Here is a 23,889-nt window from a genome sequence, read left to right on the forward strand (position 1 = left end):
CATAAACCTGTGTGTGATATTGGGCAATTAGAGAGTGAACAAGGGGAAGGTGTATGCGATGGATGTTTTCGGTTGAGCTGTTGTCTTAAAGTAGATCCAGTGTGGATGAGTTGAATGTTGAGCCCCTCGCTGTGGATGGCTTTTCAGATTGAAGATGAGATTTTGTCACTGAGGAAGGGTAGTTTTAGAAAACAATTGTTAGAGAAGGGTCGGGTGTTGCGTTTTTTCTTTTTAAGTGAGGATAGGATCGTATTAGGGTAGCCATTTAGTGAGAGGGTCTGTAGGAAATTGTTAGTGTGTGTATGTTTGTCGGAGATGTTAGTGCATTTGTCTTGTATGCGTGAGATTTCGGTATGTGCGTAGTTTAGTTTGTCCTTGAGAGGTAGCGCAGATTTGAAATGTACGAAGAGGCGTTTGCTGGCGGGTTTTCTGTAGAATTCAGTGCATATGGCACCATTTTTTTTTTATTTGTATTTTAAAATCAAGTAGAGAAAGAGATTCAGAAGAGTCTGGGTGTTCTATAGTAAATTTTAAGTTTGGGTTTGCGTTATTGAATTTGTGGAAAATGTTAATAGCTTCTTCGCGGGAGTATGTGATAATTAAAATGTCATCGATATATCTAGTAAAAAGGAGATAAGAATAGCAGGTACTAAGAGTGTGTCTTTCGAGTTTGTCCATATAAGCAATGGCAAGAATACCGGATAGACTGGAGCCCATGGGTAGTCCAGATACTTGTTTGAACGTGTTTTGTAGGAAAGTAAAGTAAGTGTTGTCTACTATAATACGGAGGAGTTGTAAGAGATCTCCTGGAGTAATTCCGAAGCATTGTGGGTTTTTAGATGCTATAATGTCTGCCATGAGATTAATGGCTGGATGTGCAGGAATGGAGGTGTATAAAGAAACGACGTCTAGGCTAAATGGGTATCTGTATAGTTTGAGTAGATGGTGTGGTAGATCGTTGAGTCTGTTAATTACTTGGTTGGAACTACTAACATGGGCTGGGAAGGTAGAGAGTAGAGGTTTAAGTAGGCGGGATATTAACCAAGAGATTTTATAAAGGGGACCGTTAACGCTTGAAACAATGGGTCTGATCTGTGTGTGTGTGCTATTTTTGTGGGTTTTAATAAGGTGATAAAAGGTAGGTAATTTGCTGTATTTAGTAATAAAATTTAGTCTGTGTTGTTTTGGGAGATTTCTTTTAAAACAAATTTGAGACCATGTCTTGTTAATGTTGTTCTCAATACGAGCAGCAGTGATATTATGTGCTGGGGTGTAAAGGTCGGTATTGGAAAGATGCTCTATAGCAAGGTTGTTATAAGATTCCTGTGATATAACGCAAAATTCTCTGCCCTTATCAGAGGGTAAGTAAACTAAATCTTTGTCTTTAAGGGATTTAAGGGTGAGGTATTGGTTCCTGGTAAGATTGGGGGTAATATGGTGTTGTTCGCGTTCAAGTATTCTGAGGATTTTATGCTTTAACCTTGAAAGTTTTAGATCTAGTGGAATATTATTAGGAGGTGGGTATAAAGGGTGATCAAACTGAAAAACAGGAAAAGAGGTGTTGTGATTACCTGAGAGGTTGAGGGGGGTGTCCTTGTTATCGTGCGGGGCAAAAGCGTGCAGCCATTTAAGGTGGTAAGCAGTTCTGCAGAACTGCGTTTCTATATTGAGTTTAGCTTTATCCGTCAGTTTCATTGTGGTGATAAACTTAGGGCCAAGTGAAAGGAGATCCGTTTCAGTTGTGGAAAGAGAGTTAGTGAGGTCAGTTACGAGAAGATGATCTTTAAGGGACTTGTCGGTGGAAGAATCCTGTGAATTATGTATGTGTCTGTTGTAGACCGGTTTATTAGTTTTCTGTTTAAGCCAAGTAAATTTGCGTATGAGACGTTTCTGTTCATTGTTGAAGCTAGAATGGTATGCGCGGTCGATCAGAGATTGGATGTTGTTTAGCGAATGACCGTTAGGGGTAGATGAAGTGAGTGAATTCCGGAGGTTCTTGACTGAATTAATATGGCCATGTAGAGTCCGGTGGTGTTGCTTAATGATTATTTTGAAGCAATAGTCATATATAAATTGTCGTGAAGTGTGTAGAAAACGGAAACATGTTGGCAGATTTATGTTCCTGATTGTGTTAGGAATAATTTTGTTTTTACGGCGTTTTTTCAAAAAGTAGATTTTGCAGTTGACTCTAGCACGTTTTTCCGTAGTTTTGAAGATGCTCTTCATGAGTGCAAACTCTGTCTGGCTGAGACTGAGGGATATAAGTAGGTTGTAGTTTGCTTGAAGCATTGTTGAAGAAAATTATAAGGTAAAATTAAAAGCCAAGAACAATGCGAGATTTTTTTTTTTTATATAGAGTAAAATTAAATGCAAACAAAAGAAATAAAGTTCTTTTTTTTGTTGTTTGTTTTTTCTTTTTCACACAAATTTTAACTCTAAACAACAGTAATTTTTTTTTTCTGTTGTATTCAATGGTGATATAAATCTCAATATATTTCAGACTTATTAGTCCATTTTCAAGAGAAGACAGCGGAAGAGTGTTCAAAATTGGAAAAGTAGCCGCAGAGTTTGCCACGTGATACCGCGAAATATAGAACAAAAAATGACGTTAGGAGAACGTTAAAATAAATCAGTTGATGTTTGAAATACTTGTTGCGTTTGTGAATCAAGGGAGATGACTATTCAAGCAAGGTTTTTTTTTTTTTTTTTTTAATTATTGTTTTTCTTATGTTTTAAACTTATATTATAAAAGCGGAGCTCAATTCCAGTCTATTGTTTAGTGTGGGAGTATTTTTTGAAATAATTAAAGATTCGAGGATACGAAGTTGACCTACGTTTCTTGAAGAAGCAAGAATGTTGATGTGAAAATCTGGTTCTGAATTAATGCAAGTGCGAATATGTTTATAGAACGACGAAGCAGTAGTGTTTAAGTGCTCTTTAATGCGGTGATGAAGCAATCTGGTAGTGCTTCCGATGTAAGATGCACTGCATTTAGCGCATTGTAGGTCGTAAACAACGTGGTTCTTAAAGCATAAACCTGTGTGTGATATCACGACAATTTATATATGACTATTGCTTCAAAATAATCATTAAGCAACACCACCGGACTCTACATGGCCATATTAATTCAGTCAAGAACCTCCGGAATTCACTCACTTCATCTACCCCTAACGGTCATTCGCTAAACAACATCCAATCTCTGATCGACCGCGCATACCATTCCAGCTTCAACAATGAACAGAAACGTCTCATACGCAAATTTACTTGGCTTAAACAAAAAACTAATAAACCGGTCTACAACAGACACATACATAATTCACAGGATTCTTCCACCGACAAGTCCCTTAAAGATCATCTTCTCGTAACTGACCTCACTAACTCTCTTTCCACAACTGAAACGGATCTCCTTTCACTTGGCCCTAAGTTTATAACCACAATGAAACTGACGGATAAAGCTAAACTCAACATAGAAACGCAGTTCTGCAGAACTGCTTACCACCTTAAATGGCTGCACGCTTTTGCCCCGCACGATAACAAGGACACCCCCCTCAACCTCTCAGGTAATCACAACACCTCTTTTCCTGTTTTTCAGCTTGATCACCCTTTATACCCACCTCCTAATAATATTCCACTAGATCTAAAACTTTCAAGGTTAAAGCATAAAATCCTCAGAATACTTGAACGCGAACAACACCATATTACCCCCAATCTTACCAGGAACCAATACCTCACCCTTAAATCCCTTAAAGACAAAGATTTAGTTTACTTACCCTCTGATAAGGGCAGAGAATTTTGCGTTATATCACAAGAATCTTATAACAACCTTGCTATAGAGCATCTTTCCAATACCGACCTTTACACCCCAGCACATAATATCACTGCTGCTCGTATTGAGAACGACATTAACAAGACATGGTCTCAAATTTGTTTTAAAAGAAATCTCCCAAAACAACACAGACTAAATTTTATTACTAAATACAGCAAATTACCTACCTTTTATCACCTTATTAAAACCCACAAAAATAGCACACACACACAGATCAGACCCATTGTTTCAAGCGTTAACGGTCCCCTTTATAAAATCTCTTGGTTAATATCCCGCCTACTTAAACCTCTACTCTCTACCTTCCCAGCCCATGTTAGTAGTTCCAACCAAGTAATTAACAGACTCAACGATCTACCACACCATCTACTCAAACTATACAGATACCCATTTAGCCTAGACGTCGTTTCTTTATACACCTCCATTCCTGCACATCCAGCCATTAATCTCATGGCAGACATTATAGCATCTAAAAACCCACAATGCTTCGGAATTACTCCAGGAGATCTCTTACAACTCCTCCGTATTATAGTAGACAACACTTACTTTACTTTCCTACAAAACACGTTCAAACAAGTATCTGGACTACCCATGGGCTCCAGTCTATCCGGTATTCTTGCCATTGCTTATATGGACAAACTCGAAAGACACACCCTTAGTACCTGCTATTCTTATCTCCTTTTTACTAGATATATCGATGACATTTTAATTATCACATACTCCCGCGAAGAAGCTATTAACATTTTCCACAAATTCAATAACGCAGACCCAAACTTAAAATTTACTATAGAACACCCAGACTCTTCTGAATCTCTTTCTCTACTTGATTTTAAAATACAAATAAAAAAAAATGGTGCCATATGCACTGAATTCTACAGAAAACCCGCCAGCAAACGCCTCTTCGTACATTTCAAATCTGCGCTACCTCTCAAGGACAAACTAAACTACGCACATGCCGAAATCTCACGCATACAAGACAAATGCACTAACATCTCCGACAAACATACACACACTAACAATTTCCTACAGACCCTCTCACTAAACGGCTACCCTAATACGATCCTATCCTCACTTAAAAAGAAAAAACGCAACACCCGACCCTTCTCTAACAATTGTTTTCTAAAACTACCCTTCCTCAGTGACAAAATCTCATCTTCAATCCGAAAAGCCATCCGCAGCGAGGGGCTCAACATTCAACTCATCCACACTGGATCTACTTTAAGACAACAGCTCAACCGAAAACATCCATCGCATACACCTTCCCCTTGTTCACTCTCTAATTGCCCAATATCACACACAGGTTTATGCTTTAAGAACCACGTTGTTTACGACCTACAATGCGCTAAATGCAGTGCATCTTACATCGGAAGCACTACCAGATTGCTTCATCACCGCATTAAAGAGCACTTAAACACTACTGCTTCGTCGTTCTATAAACATATTCGCACTTGCATTAATTCAGAACCAGATTTTCACATCAACATTCTTGCTTCTTCAAGAAACGTAGGTCAACTTCGTATCCTCGAATCTTTAATTATTTCAAAAAATACTCCCACACTAAACAATAGACTGGAATTGAGCTCCGCTTTTATAATATAAGTTTAAAACATAAGAAAAACAATAATTAAAAAAAAAAAAAAAAAACCTTGCTTGAATAGTCATCTCCCTTGATTCACAAACGCAACAAGTATTTCAAACATCAACTGATTTATTTTAACGTTCTCCTAACGTCATTTTTTGTTCTATATTTCGCGGTATCACGTGGCAAACTCTGCGGCTACTTTTCCAATTTTGAACACTCTTCCGCTGTCTTCTCTTGAAAATGGACTAATAAGTCTGAAATATATTGAGATTTATATCACCATTGAATACAACAGAAAAAAAAATTACTGTTGTTTAGAGTTAAAATTTGTGTGAAAAAGAAAAAACAAACAATAAAAAAAAGAACTTTATTTCTTTTGTTTGCATTTAATTTTACTCTATATAAAAAAAAAAAATCTCGCATTGTTCTTGGCTTTTAATTTTACCTTATAATTTTCTTCAACAATGCTTCAAGCAAACTACAACCTACTTATATATATATATATATATATAGTTACCCATGAAGATGTATTTTATCACTATGATTCTTCATATATACTAGTGTATACTTTCTGCCAAAAACACCTAGAAAAAATGAGTTATGATTTATCAATGTTCACGCTGATATTCATATAAAATCATAGAATTAATTTATTTTTTCAGATATAAATTATCATTTTTGCTGACCTAAAGGAAGAAAAAACACCATTGATTTTTTTATTTAAAGTGGAGGATTTTTGTTCCTAATTTATTTCAGATGACGAGGTCTGTCTAACTTGCTATTGGTTTTCTCCCTTTTCACCACCTGAAATCATTTCGTCTGGGGGCTAAAAATAGACACATTTTTTACTTGCTAACTTTTGTATAATGGAATGGATTTGTATTTATGTACAAATAAATACACATTAATCTTTGTTATAGAGTGGAGGTTTACAAAATAATATACGGATCAAATTTTCTTAGGGTTTTTTTTAATTATTATTTTCATTATTATTTATAAATTCATCCATCAAAAAAAAAATTATTATTTGGTAGAATTATTTTTTTTTTAATATTTGTTGTTATTAAATTTCCAGTGTGAGAAGAAATATTAAAACAATGTGTTCCATATTTATTATAATGCGGTTAATTATCTGAAACATCTCCATTCAGTAATAAAAAATATATTAAAAATATAGATGAAAGTACTTTTTAATAATCAACAATTGTTTCTTTTTTTTTTTTGTCTTCAGATGAACAGAACAGCAAATATGCATTGCCACCAGACCAGCCACTCAATTCAAAGATTTTGAAGTTTTCAATCATTGGAATTCCAAATTCAGGAAAATCAACTTTAACCAATCAACTCATGAAATGGAAGGTAAGATTTTTTTTTCGTCAGGTTTTTGCTTACGTTTTCCCTTCTCATCTGTATAGTTTTAAAGTTGAGACATTTGTCGCACAAGTAGTAAGATTAAAATGACAAGTTTATATTCACAGTAGAACAACATCTTTTTAATATACTAATCATGTGTGTGTGATCAATGCCGAAAGGTTAATTAATTTGCATATTGCTTGGCAAAAAGAACTCTTATTCATGGAATGGGAGTCAACGCATTGTAAAATCCATCACATTTATTGAATGGCATTTATATATTCTGTATGAGTGTTGGTATTTTACATGTGTGTGTGTGTGTGTGTGTGTATTATATAATTATTTACTATAATAATTATTAATTATTAAATAACTAGAGATACTAGTGTTTCATCCTTTCGGGAATCATCAGTGCAGGGTGTCATGATTAACACTAGCCGATAGATTCAAACTCAGCTGCAGAAGTCATCTCTGGCCACCGTTAACCGCAAGAAATACTGTTGAAATTTAAACATTTATTTTTAAATGTTTTTTTTAACATCTGTCTGAGTGATCTAATCATTATATGATGATTTGAACATAAGAGCTAAATTGACTGACTTTTATTTCAACTAAAAGTGCTCAACAATAAGAAACAAGTTTCTTAAAGGGGCTGACATAATTATTTACTATAATAATTATTAAATACCTACAGACACTGGTGCTTCATCCTTTCGGATGAAAGAGCTTTGTCTGGGTTTGTGTGTGTGTTCGTACCCTATGATCTACAAAACAACTTGGCCGATTTTTATGAAATTTCACACAAAAATATACTTTATGTATCTGGCAGTGTTCTTAGATATGTTTTGTATCAGAATGTCTTTGATAAGTATCAATAAGCGAAAAAAAATCCAATGAAAGAAATAACAGGGGATTTTCACTAAAGTTAACACTTTTATACAGCCTAACATCACAAGTGCGTTTGAGAAGTTTTACTACCACACAAACAGAAAGGCTCTGCATATAAAATCAACAGTATGTTTTTTGATATGGCAAGGACGCGTTTGAAATGAATGTTTCTGTTTAGAGCATAACTGAACCATGATACTAGACGTTTGCATTTTAAACTTTAATTCAAGCCATATATATAAAAATAATTTTATAAAATAAACAGGTTCTCTACAGGGCAACATAGACTACAATGTATTGTGGACTAAGTCACAGTGGGGAGACAGGTATAGCTTCCCGTGCACCGTGATGGGCCCCCAACTTGAGCAGGCAATCGATCTATTTGATTGAAAAATGGGCAATTTAATCGATTTTGATGACAATAGAAATATGAGTGTAAATATTTGTTGATCATCATTCAATCCCTGGCAACGTCGGGTCTCCCTACTAGCATATATATATATATATATATATATAGAATTGATATGTAGTTTGCTTGAAGCATTGTGTGGGATAGGTATGTAGTAGAGATTTAGAAGGCTATCACAATGCGAGGAATGAGATATAGTCAGTGTTGATGAGAGAAGACGAGGTTTGTCGGCTTATTAGTTTTCGTCTTTTTTCCATCTTTCTTTTAAATTTTTTATATTATATATATATACACACACATACATATGCATATATATACACATACACGCATATACATATACATACATATATATCTTCTCTTTACTTTTCATGGGCTTGTGTAGTTGTTGTTACATGTACAGCACAGGTACCACTATACACATACATACATGTACATACACATACGTTCACACATGCACATACACACCACACACTCATACCCGTATATGCATGCATACCCAACCATGCGTGCAAATGTACATACACACACTCACACATAGATGCACATATGCACACTCGCACCTGTGCTCATGCACACACTTTTGGTGAATTGTGTTGTTATTATTTGATTAAATGTTATTTGTGCTCTTTATTGTGGGATTGCATTTATGTATGTTTAATTGTGTTTGATAGTGTTATTTGGGTTTGAATAGGTGGGTTAGCTTAATTCAGTTTTTTTTCCTTTTCTTTAAATTAGTTTATATTACTTCAATTAGCTATTTATTACTATTTTCTTTTTTTTATTATATCTATATTGCTATTTTTTCCTTCTTTCTTTCTTTATTTTTATTTATTAATTTTCTTTTTTATTTATTTTTTTTAGTTTATATTGAATGGGGGCTTATAGTAATACCCTGCCTGGGCTGTAGGTTAGCCAGGTGGTGCATGAGAGGTGTGTAGTGGTATACCCGTTCTAATGGTTTGGGGTTGTACGGTGTGGTGGTAAGTCTTTGGTGGAAGCTGTGTGTAGTGTTATATGATGAATGATGATCCGAGCTCTAGTCTGTTGTTGAGTTCCGGCCGTAGTTTGGATATTAGTAGTGATTCCTTTATGCGGAGATTCCCAATATTGCGTTCTGTGGCTAAAATATCGACTTTAATAGATGTATTGGTGTTTCCGCAGGCATTGAGGTGTTTGTGGAATGACTATGCTTTGTGTGTGTTCTTTTATTCTTATATGTAGGGGCCTCGTGGTGCTACCCACATAGAATTTTCCATAGGCAGAGCATTCTAGTTTGTAGACCACATGTGTGCAGTGGCAGATGGTTGCGGGGTATATGGGGCAATTTGTCAGTGTGTGATTTCCATATAGACAATATATATATATGGCAAGAGAGAAGAAAAAAAGGAAAGAAAACAAAAAAAGAAAGAAAACAACAGTTTTACCAATACAAATATTTGAAAATTTTCATGTGAAAAGTGTGACACTGTTCCATTTCAGCAACAGAAAAAGATGTTGGAAATAAAAAGGGGGGGGGGCTTTGTTAAAGAGAGGGAGATTTTTAATAACGTCATATAGCTGTTAATGTATTTTAAAAAAATATGAGTTTTATTTTCTTTTTATTTCTCCATTTCATTGGAATACTATTTCCATTGTTCTCATCACACACACACAAACATATATATATATGTATACACACACACACACGTACAAGTTAGCATATAATTTAGTATCTGTCTTTACTCTTTCTTTGGTTGTGATTTTATTCGTGTTTCAATTTACCATATAATTTTATAAATCTGAAAAGAAAAAGAAAAATTAATTTATTGAAAAAAAAATACATTTCATTTTATAATGTTAAAGTGACTTATGTATCAACCTATATATATCTGTAAAAAATGCTTTCTTTATTTTTTATTATTAATGTATTAGGAATGCAAAATGTCTTTTTAAAAAAATGGCATTAATTGGCCCCAAAAAGGTTGATATGCCGTAAAATGAACCAACCAAACTCCATGAATAAATGTCTGAAAATATAAAGAACTTAAATTATACACCTTTTTTTTTTTTCAAAATTATTAGATCCAGCATTAAATAACTCAAGGAGTTATTATGCCATAAAGCAAAACAATCTAACCTCTACTACTTAAAGATTGGGTTAATAAAGTATTGAAAACCATTAATTTTCATCTCCCTAACTGACCACTTAACTATGTTATAGTTTATGATTATTATGGTATTTTCTTGATCTTGCCGAATTCCAGGTTAAGAATGCATTTAGTCTTAGTGCTGTTGCATGAAAAATGTGTATTTGCTAGGTGTATAGACATGTGTTAGGTATGTTCATTTTTTGGGGGTGGCAGGTGTCGATGAAAAAGTTTTGGTGCCCCTCCCCCTCTCGTCAGCCGCTAACGTGAGAGATAACGACATGACCAGAATGGAAGATGAAGAAGAAAACCATGGAAACAGCATTGGGCTCGGTGATTGTCGAGCCAGATGGAGCGCACATTGTTCCACACAACTTGTATTATTCAAGCCTTACATTCCGATTGTTTTATCTGATTTTTATTTCCTCCCATTTTTCAGGTTGCTCCAGTTTCAAGCAAAGTCCATACAACACGAAAGAACACGATTGCATCCATGACGCATAACGATGCGCAAATTGTAAGTAGATATTCAAACTTTACCATTATTTTCTGATTTCATCCACATAACCAGAGCTACTTTAAAATCTCACAATTTTTTTTTTTTTAATTAATTTATGTAAAAATCTTTTCAAAAGATGCCATTTTTTTTTTTTTTTTACATTGGGTGGGGAGTCATTAAAATGAGTTTTCTTTTGAGATTAATTACTTATTCTATATTCCTTTTTTTTTAATTTCTAGAAATTTCGATGTATAAATAGGATAAAACATTGCATTTCCTTTTGCAGTTGTCAAACGTGAACGGAGACTCTCCAATATTGTTGTACTCTATTTCCAAGTCCTCTACTATATTCTACGTCTCATGTTTTTATGAACATTCTTATTGCAAAAACATGAACCGGTTTCATCTCAATATCAATTTTACTCCTAAGGCATAGGTTGATCCATTGCATGTTTACTTTTCATTTTAACTAGCGAGGGGTACCCAGCGTTACCCGAGTGTTTGGAGGTGGGGGGGGTTAAAAAAAAAAAAGTAAGTATGAGGATCGAACCCGAACCGTTGAGGCAAAGTTGTAAATTAAAGTGTGAAAAAAAAAAAAGTGCAACGTTAACCATTGCCCCACCGCGACATGCTTATGGAAACACGTTTGAATTTATTTAATTACTTGGATTTAGCAGGTGCTCGTTTTAAGGAGTTAATGAGGTCAAGTTTGACTTGTTATAGAAAAAAGACTAACCCACATGCGGCGAGCGACAAATGTTGAATAATTATCTTCCCGAAATCGGGCAAATTAAATAGACAGGCAAGCTTCGTTGTTAACTGTGAGATATTACGATTTATATGTGATATAAAAAGTTTTAAAAAGTTGTGAACCGACCGACCGCTTCTCTGAAAGAAGCCTTTTGTAGACATACAGAAAAAGCGAACACACATACATACATACATTTTCGCTTTTATATTTATAGATGTTTTTTTGTTTCGTTTTAAATGTGCCCTAAGACAGGATAGAACCCAGATTCGACTGATTGGAATGTATTCAGTTATACTCGTCTTTATAACAATATATTTGAAACCAGAAAATTGATGGATTTTTTTTATTTTTCATCACGGACATTATATACCAAGAAGGATTATATTTCGAAAAATTATCTCAATATTATTGTTAGTGTTGCTACCTGTATTACAGCTGAATATCATTGAAACATTGCTTATCATCAAAATCAATAAAGTTAAGCAATGTTTAAACTGATCAGTACTCAGATGAGTGACCATTTGCAAATACTAAGTGTCATAATTTGTATTATTTGGATTCTTCAGATTAATGTTCTCATCTTAAGTATTTTCACATTTCAATGCATCTTATCGAACTCAGAAATCTTTCTGTTAAACTTTGGGTATCTGCACGGAATTTTTAACACAACCCTGTATTTAATTCACAGGGTTAGTATGCTTTTGTTTCATCAGCCATGATTGTATAAAAGTCCTAAGTAATTTGCAATTGTATATTCAGTGTCGCTTGCACTGAGCATTGAACTCCAGGAGAGTGTAACTTTTAACTGGGTCTTACTATATCCATCACATCAAGATGTGAACAGTAGTCCGAAAAATCCAAATATGATTAATCTTCTTCATCTCAGAAATTCATAAAATGTTTCATATGTTTGGAAGTTGTGAAAATTCTTATTCTAATACTTTTAGGCAAGGTACTTTCCTCCAGCTATAAATGAAATAATAGAGTAGACTAGATTTTCAATCCTTGCTAGAACAAATAATCTTAGAGAAGGAAAATTGAAAATAGCAGCTTTCCACTCGTTTCAGCATTACTTTCAATCATGTTCAGATTTCTTTAGATTTGGGATTAGACTTGGATATTGTGCGAACCTTGCTTACCTATAAATTCCTAGTTACACAGGAAACCTTTCAGAGGTTATCCATTGTCTCTTAGGGAGGTCAGTACCTAAATATGCCACTCATTATGAAATCTTAATTCCATGATTAGTGATGAGATGATTCAAATTTTTTTTTTCTTTTTTGATTCCGATAACATTACCGACTCTGTCCTAAATTCCTGATTCCAATTCTTTTTAAATTTCTAAATATTTCATTATAGAACTGTTGGTTATGAACTTTCAAATTACTATAAAACCCTGTATAATGTGTACAAATATGTTCGCAAAAGTATAAGCATACTTGGAAAAGGGGCCATACATTACACGGGTACATCTATTTTTTTCTCTAATCTTTTTGCTCATAACTGATTGAAAATAGCGATGTGAGATTTTCATCTATATTTTTCTCTTGCACCATTTCTTTTCTCTACCTATCCACTCATGCCATTTTTACCTGTGCCATTTTTAACAGTACCATGTTTACCTAAATTCGTTATTAAGATATATAGATGTTAGTTTTACTGGTATTTTAAAAACAATAAACATTTATTATTTTATCATTTGCAATGCAAAAAAAAAAAAAAAAACATTTAAAACAATTTAAAAAATCGTCTTTGAAATTGGAAATTTGGCTCAATTTTTTCCAATTCCGATATCTCAAAATGTTCCGATTTTTCCGATCCTGATTAATCGTTCTAACACTATCCATGATATTTCCACGAGTGCAGCTAGTTATCAAAAAGATTGCTTTTCGTTTTCATGGGAATATCTATTAACTCCTTCCCTTTCACTCCTCCCCCTCCCCTGTACTGTTCCTCACTTTTGATCGGCATATACGTCGTGCCAAAACGCTTTCTTATGGAACCTGAGAAATAAAAGATGGAAAAGGTGCAAGTGTGTCGACCAACACCTTTTCACTGACACCTGCCACCCCGAAAAGTGAACATACCTAACACATGTCTATACACCTAGCAAAGACACATTTCTCCCCCACACCACACCACTACGCACACCCTGGTGTTCGAGAGATGACAAGAAGCACCCCATTCTTACTCTCCTCTCTGTCCACCATAGATGTGATACCTCTTGCCGTTGGCCCTCATATAACTCGGCCACATCCCCCCCTCCTCCGAATAGAATTTAAATTGGTGAAGAGAATCGAGGGTTCTTGGGGAAAATCTTGCAGGCTCAAGACTGTTGAGGTGAGTATCTCTCCGATAGCCAGGAGCCGTCAGATTAATTAAATATGTAAGTCTTGCATCGTCGTTTGCTGGTGAAAACGTAATAGCTGCACACGTTGTTGCAAGGTAAGATGATTGAGTCGGGACAATGAATAATTCAGGAATTCATTTGATTATAACAAGTATATATATATTTCGTGTAAGGAAAGCGCGTGGAAATAGATGCCGAATCAATAGTAAAGTGATGAAAGATGTAAGAAGTTCGATATTAAAATGGATTGCCTCATATTTGGTCATATATATATCAGCACACACACACACACACACACACACACACATATATATATATATATATATATATATATATATATATACACACACACGCACACCGTTAATTATGAAGATATTAACTGTATTAACTGAAACATATGTATATTTTCTACTTGGCTTTAATGCCTTTATACATATGATTATGAATGTGATAAGTATATTTTGAAATATTCCTTCTTGATACACACATACATATATATATATAGATTCAAGTTTGGAGATAATCATGATGCACTGTTGACTCCATATCTCCAAACTAATATATATATATATATATATATATATATATATATATATATATAGTAAACTACCCGTGACTCGTTAGATCAGTATGTTATATCTATATGGAATAGTTAATATACAGAATTAATGTATAAGTGTGATACTCGTGACACAGAGAAAATATTTTTTTAAATCACGTAAATTGGTCAAGTATTTTGTTTTTAATTTTTACATTAGAAAAACATTTTGTTTTGTTTTTTTAAATGACTCTCTTACCGTTTTTTGATGTTAATTAACTCTCGGTATGCAACATCGTTAAATCTGTCACAAACTTCCGGGTCATTCGCTGACTCCTTTTATATTATAACGTCCCTTGTAATATAAAAACAGTAGCTTTTCTATTATTTCAATAAAAATTAGACTCCTTCTACAGAATCTAAACCGAACACAGTTTTATAATTTGTTTTCAGATGAATAAATCAACGACTAAAGCGTGATATTGTAACAATTATGTTATATCAAAGCTATAAAGTGCAATATAACACTCAAATAAAAACTATTTCTCTTAAAAGAAGCAAATTTTTGTCTGTTTTTTTTTTATTGTAAAAATAATTTAAAACGCAAATAGGTCACAAATACTTAGCAAAATAACCTCTTTAACCCTTAACCTTGTGTGGCTTTTGGCCTAGGTAAGCGGGGACTCATTGTATATTATAACATCCTTTTTATGTTACATAAATGATTAAAGTATTGATTAAAAATGATAAATTTTTATTCATATATTATTTTTTGAATACAAAACAAAAAATTAATCTTGTGTTTTCCTTAAATTATTTTTTTTACAATAAAAATAAACAAAAATTAATTTGTTTTGTATAAGAAATAGTTTTATTGACTATTTTAAGTTGGAAGCGCGTGAAGAGAAGCACATACACACACACACAAGTCCTACCTAACTGGTCCTGGATATGACCTTAAATGATATCCGATGGTGAGGCCCCAGCTTGTGGGCTTTGGGGAGTGTGTGGAACCACCCTTAATTGCCATTGCTCCCAGGACCACTCTGACCCGGAGTGGTAGTACCTGTTAAGGTCCCAACTATGGGTTAAATAGAAACCGACTTGAGAAAAAAAATATATTCTATTAAAAACTTTTTCTTCAACATCACTGGATTTGGCATTAAATAACCTGAAAAGGGTTGATATGTCGTAAAACAAAAACAACCAATCAACCAACCTACCTAACTAATATTCCTGGTGAACCAAGTGTAAAAGAGATCAGACAATTGCACTTAAGGGAACAGCAAGGATACTAAAAAGAGCTCTTGGTTGGTTTCAATAAAAAGTAGGGGAATGTTGACAGCTGGTTTGGCTGCTCCATACCCAGCATTACAATCTTCAAAGAAAAAAAAAATGAAGAAGAAAAAAAACATCTATACTCCTATAAATTTGGGGTTTTTTGTGTACTGAAATTCATATTAAAAACCTTTTTTTTTATTTATTTAAAAAGAAAATACAACTTTGTTATATATGGGTCGTGAAATTGCATTCATTTGCAAAAGATCTAGCTAATTTGCATATTCTTTTAAACATTGATTTTAATTAATTTCCTATTAGTTTTTTTCGGTTTTCTTATGGGATGATCATCTTTAGTTAATTATTACGTGTAATTATATTCATGCAGATATTCTACATGATTTATACTTGCATAAAAAAGTTATAGTAAACACAAACGTCTTTCTATATATATATTTATGTATGCGTTTATATATTTGTTTAAAAAATTTTGCCCACCAAACACCTCTGTCAGTTTTTGGTCTACAGACATGAAATTTAATATATAGGGTATTCGAACCCATGCGAAACATTATATTTGGGTTTTAGCCCGGGAAAATCAGTGCAAAAATGTGAAAATTAAAAAAAATGGAATTTTCTAGTTGAAGGTCGAACGACGGCATTATGCATGCATAGCATAATAGCTATTGGTTCATGTTTTAATTTTTAGCCTTGCAGCAAACATGTCTTCATAGCTCAGGCATTAATGTCAAAGGAAAAAGTAAATCATAAGCTAAGTGTTTTGGTTTCGATTCTTGGTGGTGTCCCACGAGTCATTTTTTAAATTATTATTATGTATTGAGTCCAGTATAATAAAATAGTAAATTCGAAATCTACATTAATCAAAATATCATATTTAAGCATATTTTACAACTAGGCAATGCCAAGCTGCTGCTAGTATATGTATGATGTTGAAAGCGGGTGAAGATAATCATATGCACATATGCTGGGAGTATAATTAAGTTTAATGTTGCAATGACTCAGGATAATCTGTCTATCTGTATTTTTTTTTTTTTCATTTTGATATGCTTATGCAATAATGTTTTCCTTATCTAAAAAAAAAAAATGTACATGATTGCATTAAATATTTTTCCCATCACAAGTATAACGCTTTACATTAATTCCGTATGCTAACTATTCTTTAGCTAGATATACTTACCCAACAGATCACGGATAGTCTATATTTCAATAAAAATTAGCCTCCTTCTACAGAATCTGAACCGAACATAGTTTTATCATTTGTTTTGTTTAATGGTAGCACCAGTTCTTTTATTAGTGAAACAAAGACGCTAGCCGACATATTTGTTTTTTTTTTTATTACTATTTTTACGATATACTATATTGGCGAAGATCAAAGTGTAGTATCTGTTCTTCAGATGCTGCACTTCCATTTCCTGTTCTCTTTCGGTGGAGGAGGAGCAGTCCTTCACGACTGAGACAATTTTTATTTTTGTACCTTTTCTCCACGTTAAAAAACGACCCTGGTGTCTAGCTCTGTCCCGTGGGGAGGCATTGTAAATAGGTACTTTTACGATATACGTTTAAAAAGGGGAACGAATTTAATTATTAGTGAAATGCTTCAAGTAGTTGTTTTGTTTTTATTCCATTTTTTTAAACAAAAAACACTATTTAGACTAAATAATTCGTTTAGAAACGATGCCCACTATTGGCGGTTTTTTTTTTTTCTTCATTTAAAATAAGAAATAGGTAAAAAAAAAAAAAAAAAAAAAAAGCAAATTTTTGAAACCCAGACTCGCTAATCGGAAATAACGTTTCATTGTCACAAGCAAGCGTGCTGATCTTATGTACATATTTATAAATATGGAAGAGTATAAGAAGGCTACAGCAATGTAGGGAACCGAGGATTAAAATGATGTGATGTATAGACAAAAATGGACAAACGAAAGAGGATGTCTTGTAGAGCTTTTTTTTTATATTTTCATATATCCATTTATTTTCTATATAAATCACAAATACAAAACAGTGAAATAGACTTACTGTTTGAAGTAACCGGGATGGTAGAAGTCTTTGATATTTCGAGAATATAATCTCTTTTTCAGAAAGAAAAGGGGCCAAAAGAAATGTTAAAAATAAAAAAGAAATTTCTTTTTTTTTCTTTTAATTTCAAAATTAATGTTTCTGTTTAGAGCACAATTAAACCATGATACGTGTCTTTTGTATTTAAACTATAAACTTTAATATATATATATATATATATATATATATATATATATATATTAGTGGTCTAGTAAGGCCACAGAGGAGACAATCAAGCAAAAAAAAAAAAAAAAAAAAACTAAGCAAAATTCATTCCAAAGCAGCAAAACTAAGCAAATTTAGGCATATTTTATCGGTTTGAAAATATAGGTTCTTTTTTACCGATTGTCATAAAATTTTAACCATAGAATAGTATAATCTTCAAAAAAGTTTGCAAATCTTCATGTAGGTTCGTCCTATAGAATCAAAGATATAAGCATTTCAATATTCATTTTGGCTACCAGAATAGATATATCCATATATATATGTGTATATATATATATATATATATATATATATATATATATATATATATATATATATATATATATATGGATATATATGTATCTGTATCTATATATATAGAGAGAGAGAGACACCACCTTTTTTGGCAATTTTATAAGTTCCAAATCTCAGCGACTATTGATCAGAATGAAGGATCGTTGGAAAGCTAATGAGCCGATTGTGTAGTGGGTTATGTGATGTTTGCCCTTAAAGTCGTACATTTAGGGGATCATCTATTATTTATCCAGAGCCTATTTTTGGCACTTTTTTACAGCTATAAAATGTTTCAATCATAGCCATTTGTTTTCCTAGTTTTGCATATGAATTACAAAATATCTGATATTTCCCCAAAACCTGTGCCCTTGATGAAGGGGAGCCTAAAACTTGTTGCTATGGTTTCAAATGATCTGAAATAGCAGCAAGGGGAGACTTGATTCCAAGTATTTCTCATATGTTATATCTTCCCTCTTTGGTTTTCATACATAAAGTAAATTTCACAGTATATAAGGATTATTTGATACTGGAGATATTCATAATTGTACCCTTTTTCCAAAAGAGGAGAGATGTAACATATGAGAAATATTTGGAATCAAGTCTCCCCTTGCTGTTATTTCAGATCATTTGAAACCATAGCAGCAAGTTTGTCTTCCCTCCTCAAGACCAGATGTTTTGGAGATATATATATATAAGAGAGAGAATAAATACTAATCACTCAACACATTGTAACAGAACTGTTGACATGTAATGCAGCAACAATGGCAGCATCTCAACACGTATGCAGTGGACGAGATGATCTCACAGCAGAGGAAAAGAATGTAAAAAAAAAGTGAAGAATAAAAAGGGCACCACATAATGAGAACCAGAAAAGTGCATGTCAGTGTGAGATGAACGTGTGACCTCTGGTGGCATGAAAGAATTTTAAACACATGTCGAGATAGCATAGTTTTGTAAACTAAACAGCGAACTAATAGACTTTTAAAGTAAGATGCAATGCGTTCTTTTGGAAAGTACCATGAATAAATGCCTTTTATTTTGACTGAAAAAGCTGAGCCGAATTTTTTTTTTTTCTTTGTTCCTTTGCGATTGTCTCTGCCTGTAATGTGTGAGTATCTGTTAATATGTAACACTTGCAACGATCACATTACAGCATGTAAAATAGACATTAAATCAAATATAATGATGATTATTGTTGATCTTGGTTTAAATCATTTGAATCAAGAAAAAGCGAGTTTGCAAAGATTAAAAAAATGAAAAGATAAAATTAAAAATCGCTTTCTGCTCGCTATATCTCCTCTCACTCTCCTCTCGTCTCCAGCTACCGGCTAAATAGTACTACTACTTCTAGTGATATTTCATCTAATTTATAATGAACTTTTCTAATCCTGTTATTCTTTCCTTTTTTCTAATCCTATTTTCTTTCTTCTTTTTTTTTTTTAACTTTTAAGAAACAGAGAGAGAGAGAGAGAGAGAGGAAAGAAGGGGAGAAAGAGAGGTGTAAATTAGACTGATAGATCTCATATAAAATAATAGCATGATAAAACAATGTATGGTGAGAGAGGGTTAAAGTGATGTACAGAAACATAATAACAGATGGATCGTTTGGTGAGAACTGCAAATTTGCTTCAGTTAGTCTAATAATTAACCTCAGGAATGAAGCACAAGCGTTTCTTCATAGCTTACTTGCCATAAGTATTTTATAGTACTTTTGATCAGTTGAAGTTAATGCTGTAACAGAAAAAATATATATGTAATATATTATTAGGTATACGTTCCTGATCGAATATTGCTCATTTTTGTTTCGTTATTGCATGTGAAAACTGAGTAAGCTAAGATTATTATGATTAGTTTTAAAATCTTTTTAATGTCTTACGAAGTTTTGATAATTAAATCGCATAATTACTTTTGAGTTTGTTATTTTTGACTCAACTGTATAGTAAACTAGCTGTACCCAGCCACGTGTTGCTGTGGCTGAAAACAAACAAAACATAATAGGCAAATTCTTATCTTCATGTTCTCAGTACCCGTGGATATTGCTTTTGCCATGTAGCAGTACTGAAAGTATCCAAAATGCATGCAAAACGATAGAAGTTAATAATAAAAGGGAATAGTTCTCACGGGAAATAAAAATGTAAGTTATTTCTCATGTATTTCCGGCAAATGTCACGTGACAAAACAGAAAGGGCAGCCGAAAGCATTTGTTTTGTTGAATCATGGAATACATAAATTGAAAAGATTGTAACTTGTTATAATGGTGTTTCTAAAGAAAATCACAAAGAAGCAGAGTCTTTTATCGGGACAAGACTTAAATGCACCAAATATGTAAGTAGTTATAATAGTGTTTTTAAATATAATCAACCTTTCGGCTGTAGGATCTCGCTACAATAACGCAGAAGCACCCTTTATTTGTATCGGCCGACCCGTACAATGAACACTCCACATAATTTGATTGAAAAGTAACAGGAAAAGAATAGCAAGACGGAAAGTGAAAAATAAAGTACAGAAAATTTACTGAGTAGATAAATATTTAATTATGTAAAAAGACCTTGCAGTCTGTAATGTTTATTAAAATCTAAGAAATGTGTTTGCAAAAGTTTTAAAAGCATAAGTTCTATACTGACGGGAACACGCGCAAAAAAAGAATACATGTAAATATAAACAAAGAATACATGTAAATATAAACAAAGAATACATGTAAATATAAACAACGAATACATGTAAATATAAACAAGGAATACATGTAAATATAAACAAGGACTACATGTAAATATAAACAAAGAATACATGTAAATATACACAAGGAATACATGTAAATATAAACAAGGAATACATGTAAATATAAACAAGGAATACATGTAAATATAAACAAGGAATACATGTAAATATAAACAAAGAATACATGTAAATATAAACAAAGATTACATGTAAATATAAACAAGGAATACATGTAAATATAAACAAAGAATACATGTAAATATAAACAAGGAATACATGTAAATATAAACAAAGAATACATGTAAATATAAACTAAGTATACATGTAAATATAAACAAGGAATACATTTAAATATAAACAAAGAATACATGTAAATATAAACAAAGAATACATGTAAATATAAACAAGGAATACATGTAAATATAAACAAAGAATACATGTAAATATAAACAAAGATTACATGTAAATATAAACAAGCAATACATGTAAATATAAACAAAGAATACATGTAAATATAAACAAGGAATACATGTAAATATAAACAAAGAATACATGTAAATATAAACAAAGAATACATGTAAATATAAACAAAGAATACATGTAAATATAAACAAAGAATACATGTAAATATAAACAAAGAATACATGTAAATATAAACAAAGAATACATGTAAATATAAACAAAGAATACATGTAAATATAAACAAAGATTACATGTAAATATAAACAAAGAATACATTCAAATATAAACAAAGAATACATCTAAATATAAACAAAGAATACATGTAAATATAAACAAAGAATACATGTAAATATAAACAAAGAATACATTTAAATATAAACAAAGAATACATTTAAATATAACCAAAGAATACATGTAAAAATAAACAAAGAATACATGTAAAAATAAACAAAGAATACATGTAAATATAAACAAAGATTACATGTAAATATAAACAAAGAATACATTTAAATATAAACAAAGAATACATTTAAATATAAACAAAGAATACATGTAAATATAAACAAAGAATACTTGTAAATATAAACAAAGAATACATGTAAATATAAACAAAGAATACATGTAAATATAAACAAAGAATACATGTAAATATAAACAAAGATTACATGTAAATATAAGCAAAGAATACATTTAAATATAAACAAAGAATACATGTAAATATAAACAAAGAATACATGTAAATATAAACAAAGAATACATGTAAATATAAACAAAGGATACATGTAAATATAAACAAAGAATACATTTAAATATAAACAAAGAATACATGTCAATATAAACAAAGAATACATGTAAATATAAACAAAGATTACATGTAAATATAAACAAAGAATACATGTAAATATAAACAAAGAATACATGTAAATATAAACAAAGAATACATGTAAATATAAACAAAGAATACTTGTAAATATAAACAAAGATTACATGTAAATATAAACAAAGAATACATTTAAATATAAAAAAAATACATTTAAATATAAACAAAGAATACATGTAAATATAAACAAGGAATACATGTAAATATAAACAAAAAATACATGTAAATATAAACAAGGAATACATGTAAATATAAACAAAGAATACATGTAAATATAAACACAGAATACATGTAAATATAAACACAGAATACATGTAAATATAAACAAGGAATACATGTAAATATAAACAAAACATACATGTAAAAATAAACAAAGAATACATGTAAATATAAACAAAGATTACATGTAAATATAAACAAAGAATACATTTAAATATAAACAAAGAATACATGTAAATATAAACAAAGAATACATGTAAATATAAACAAAGAATACTTGTAAATATAAACAAAGAATACATGTAAATATAAACAAAGAATACATGTAAATATAAACAAAGATTACATGTAAATATAAGCAAAGAATACATTTAAATATAAGCAAAGAATACATGTAAATATAAACAAAGAATACATGTAAATATAAACAAAGAATACATGTAAATATAAACAAAGGATACATGTAAATATAAACAAAGAATACATTTAAATATAAACAAAGAATACATGTCAATATAAACAAAGAATGCATGTAAATATAAACAAAGATTACATGTAAATATAAACAAAGAATACATGTAAATATAAACAAAGAATACATGTAAATATAAACAAAGAATACATGTAAATATAAACAAAGAATACATGTAAATATAAACAAAGATTACATGTAAATATAAACAAAGAATACATTTAAATATAAAAAAAATACATTTAAATATAAACAAAGAATACATGTAAATATAAACAAGGAATACATGTAAATATAAACAAAAAATACATGTAAATATAAACAAGGAATACATGTAAATATAAACAAAGAATACATGTAAATATAAACACAGAATACATGTAAATATAAACACAGAATACATGTAAATATAAACAAGGAATACATGTAAATATAAACAAAACATACATGTAAAAATAAACAAAGAATACATGTAAATATAAACAAAGATTACATGTAAATATAAACAAAGAATACATTTAAATATAAACAAAGAATACATTTAAATATAAACAAAGAATACATGTAAATATAAACAAAGAATACATGTAAATATAAACAAAGAATACTTGTAAATATAAACAAAGAATACATGTAAAAATAAACAAAGAATACATGTAAATATAAACAAAGAATACATGTAAATATAAACAAAGATTACATGTAAATATAAGCAAAGAATACATTTAAATATAAACAAAGAATACATGTAAATATAAACAAAGAATACATGTAAATATAAACAAAGAATACATGTAAATATAAACAAAGGATACATGTAAATATAAACAAAGAATACATTTAAATATAAACAAAGAATACGTGTCAATATAAACAAAGAATGCATGTAAATATAAACAAAGATTACATGTAAATATAAACAAAGAATACATGTAAATATAAACAAAGAATACATGTAAATATAAAC

The 23,889-nt window shown here is 31.3% G+C and overlaps 1 protein-coding gene across 1 annotated transcript in view; it reads left to right on the forward strand.

Moving 5' to 3' along the window:
* Positions 1-23,889, forward strand: part of LOC145292451 (GTPase Era, mitochondrial-like) — a 251,142-nt gene that overhangs the window by 98,349 nt on the left and 128,904 nt on the right. Inside the window, exons 3-4 of the mRNA XM_080138727.1 lie at positions 6,637-6,764; positions 10,621-10,698. Of these exons, the coding sequence (XP_079994853.1) occupies positions 6,637-6,764; positions 10,621-10,698 (206 nt within the window). The remainder of the gene's footprint in view (positions 1-6,636; positions 6,765-10,620; positions 10,699-23,889) is intronic.

This window comes from Euprymna scolopes, chromosome 2, assembly GCF_053919585.1.
Source record: "Euprymna scolopes isolate OS-2025 chromosome 2, ASM5391958v1, whole genome shotgun sequence".
NCBI classification, from domain to species: Eukaryota; Metazoa; Mollusca; class Cephalopoda; order Sepiida; family Sepiolidae; genus Euprymna; species Euprymna scolopes.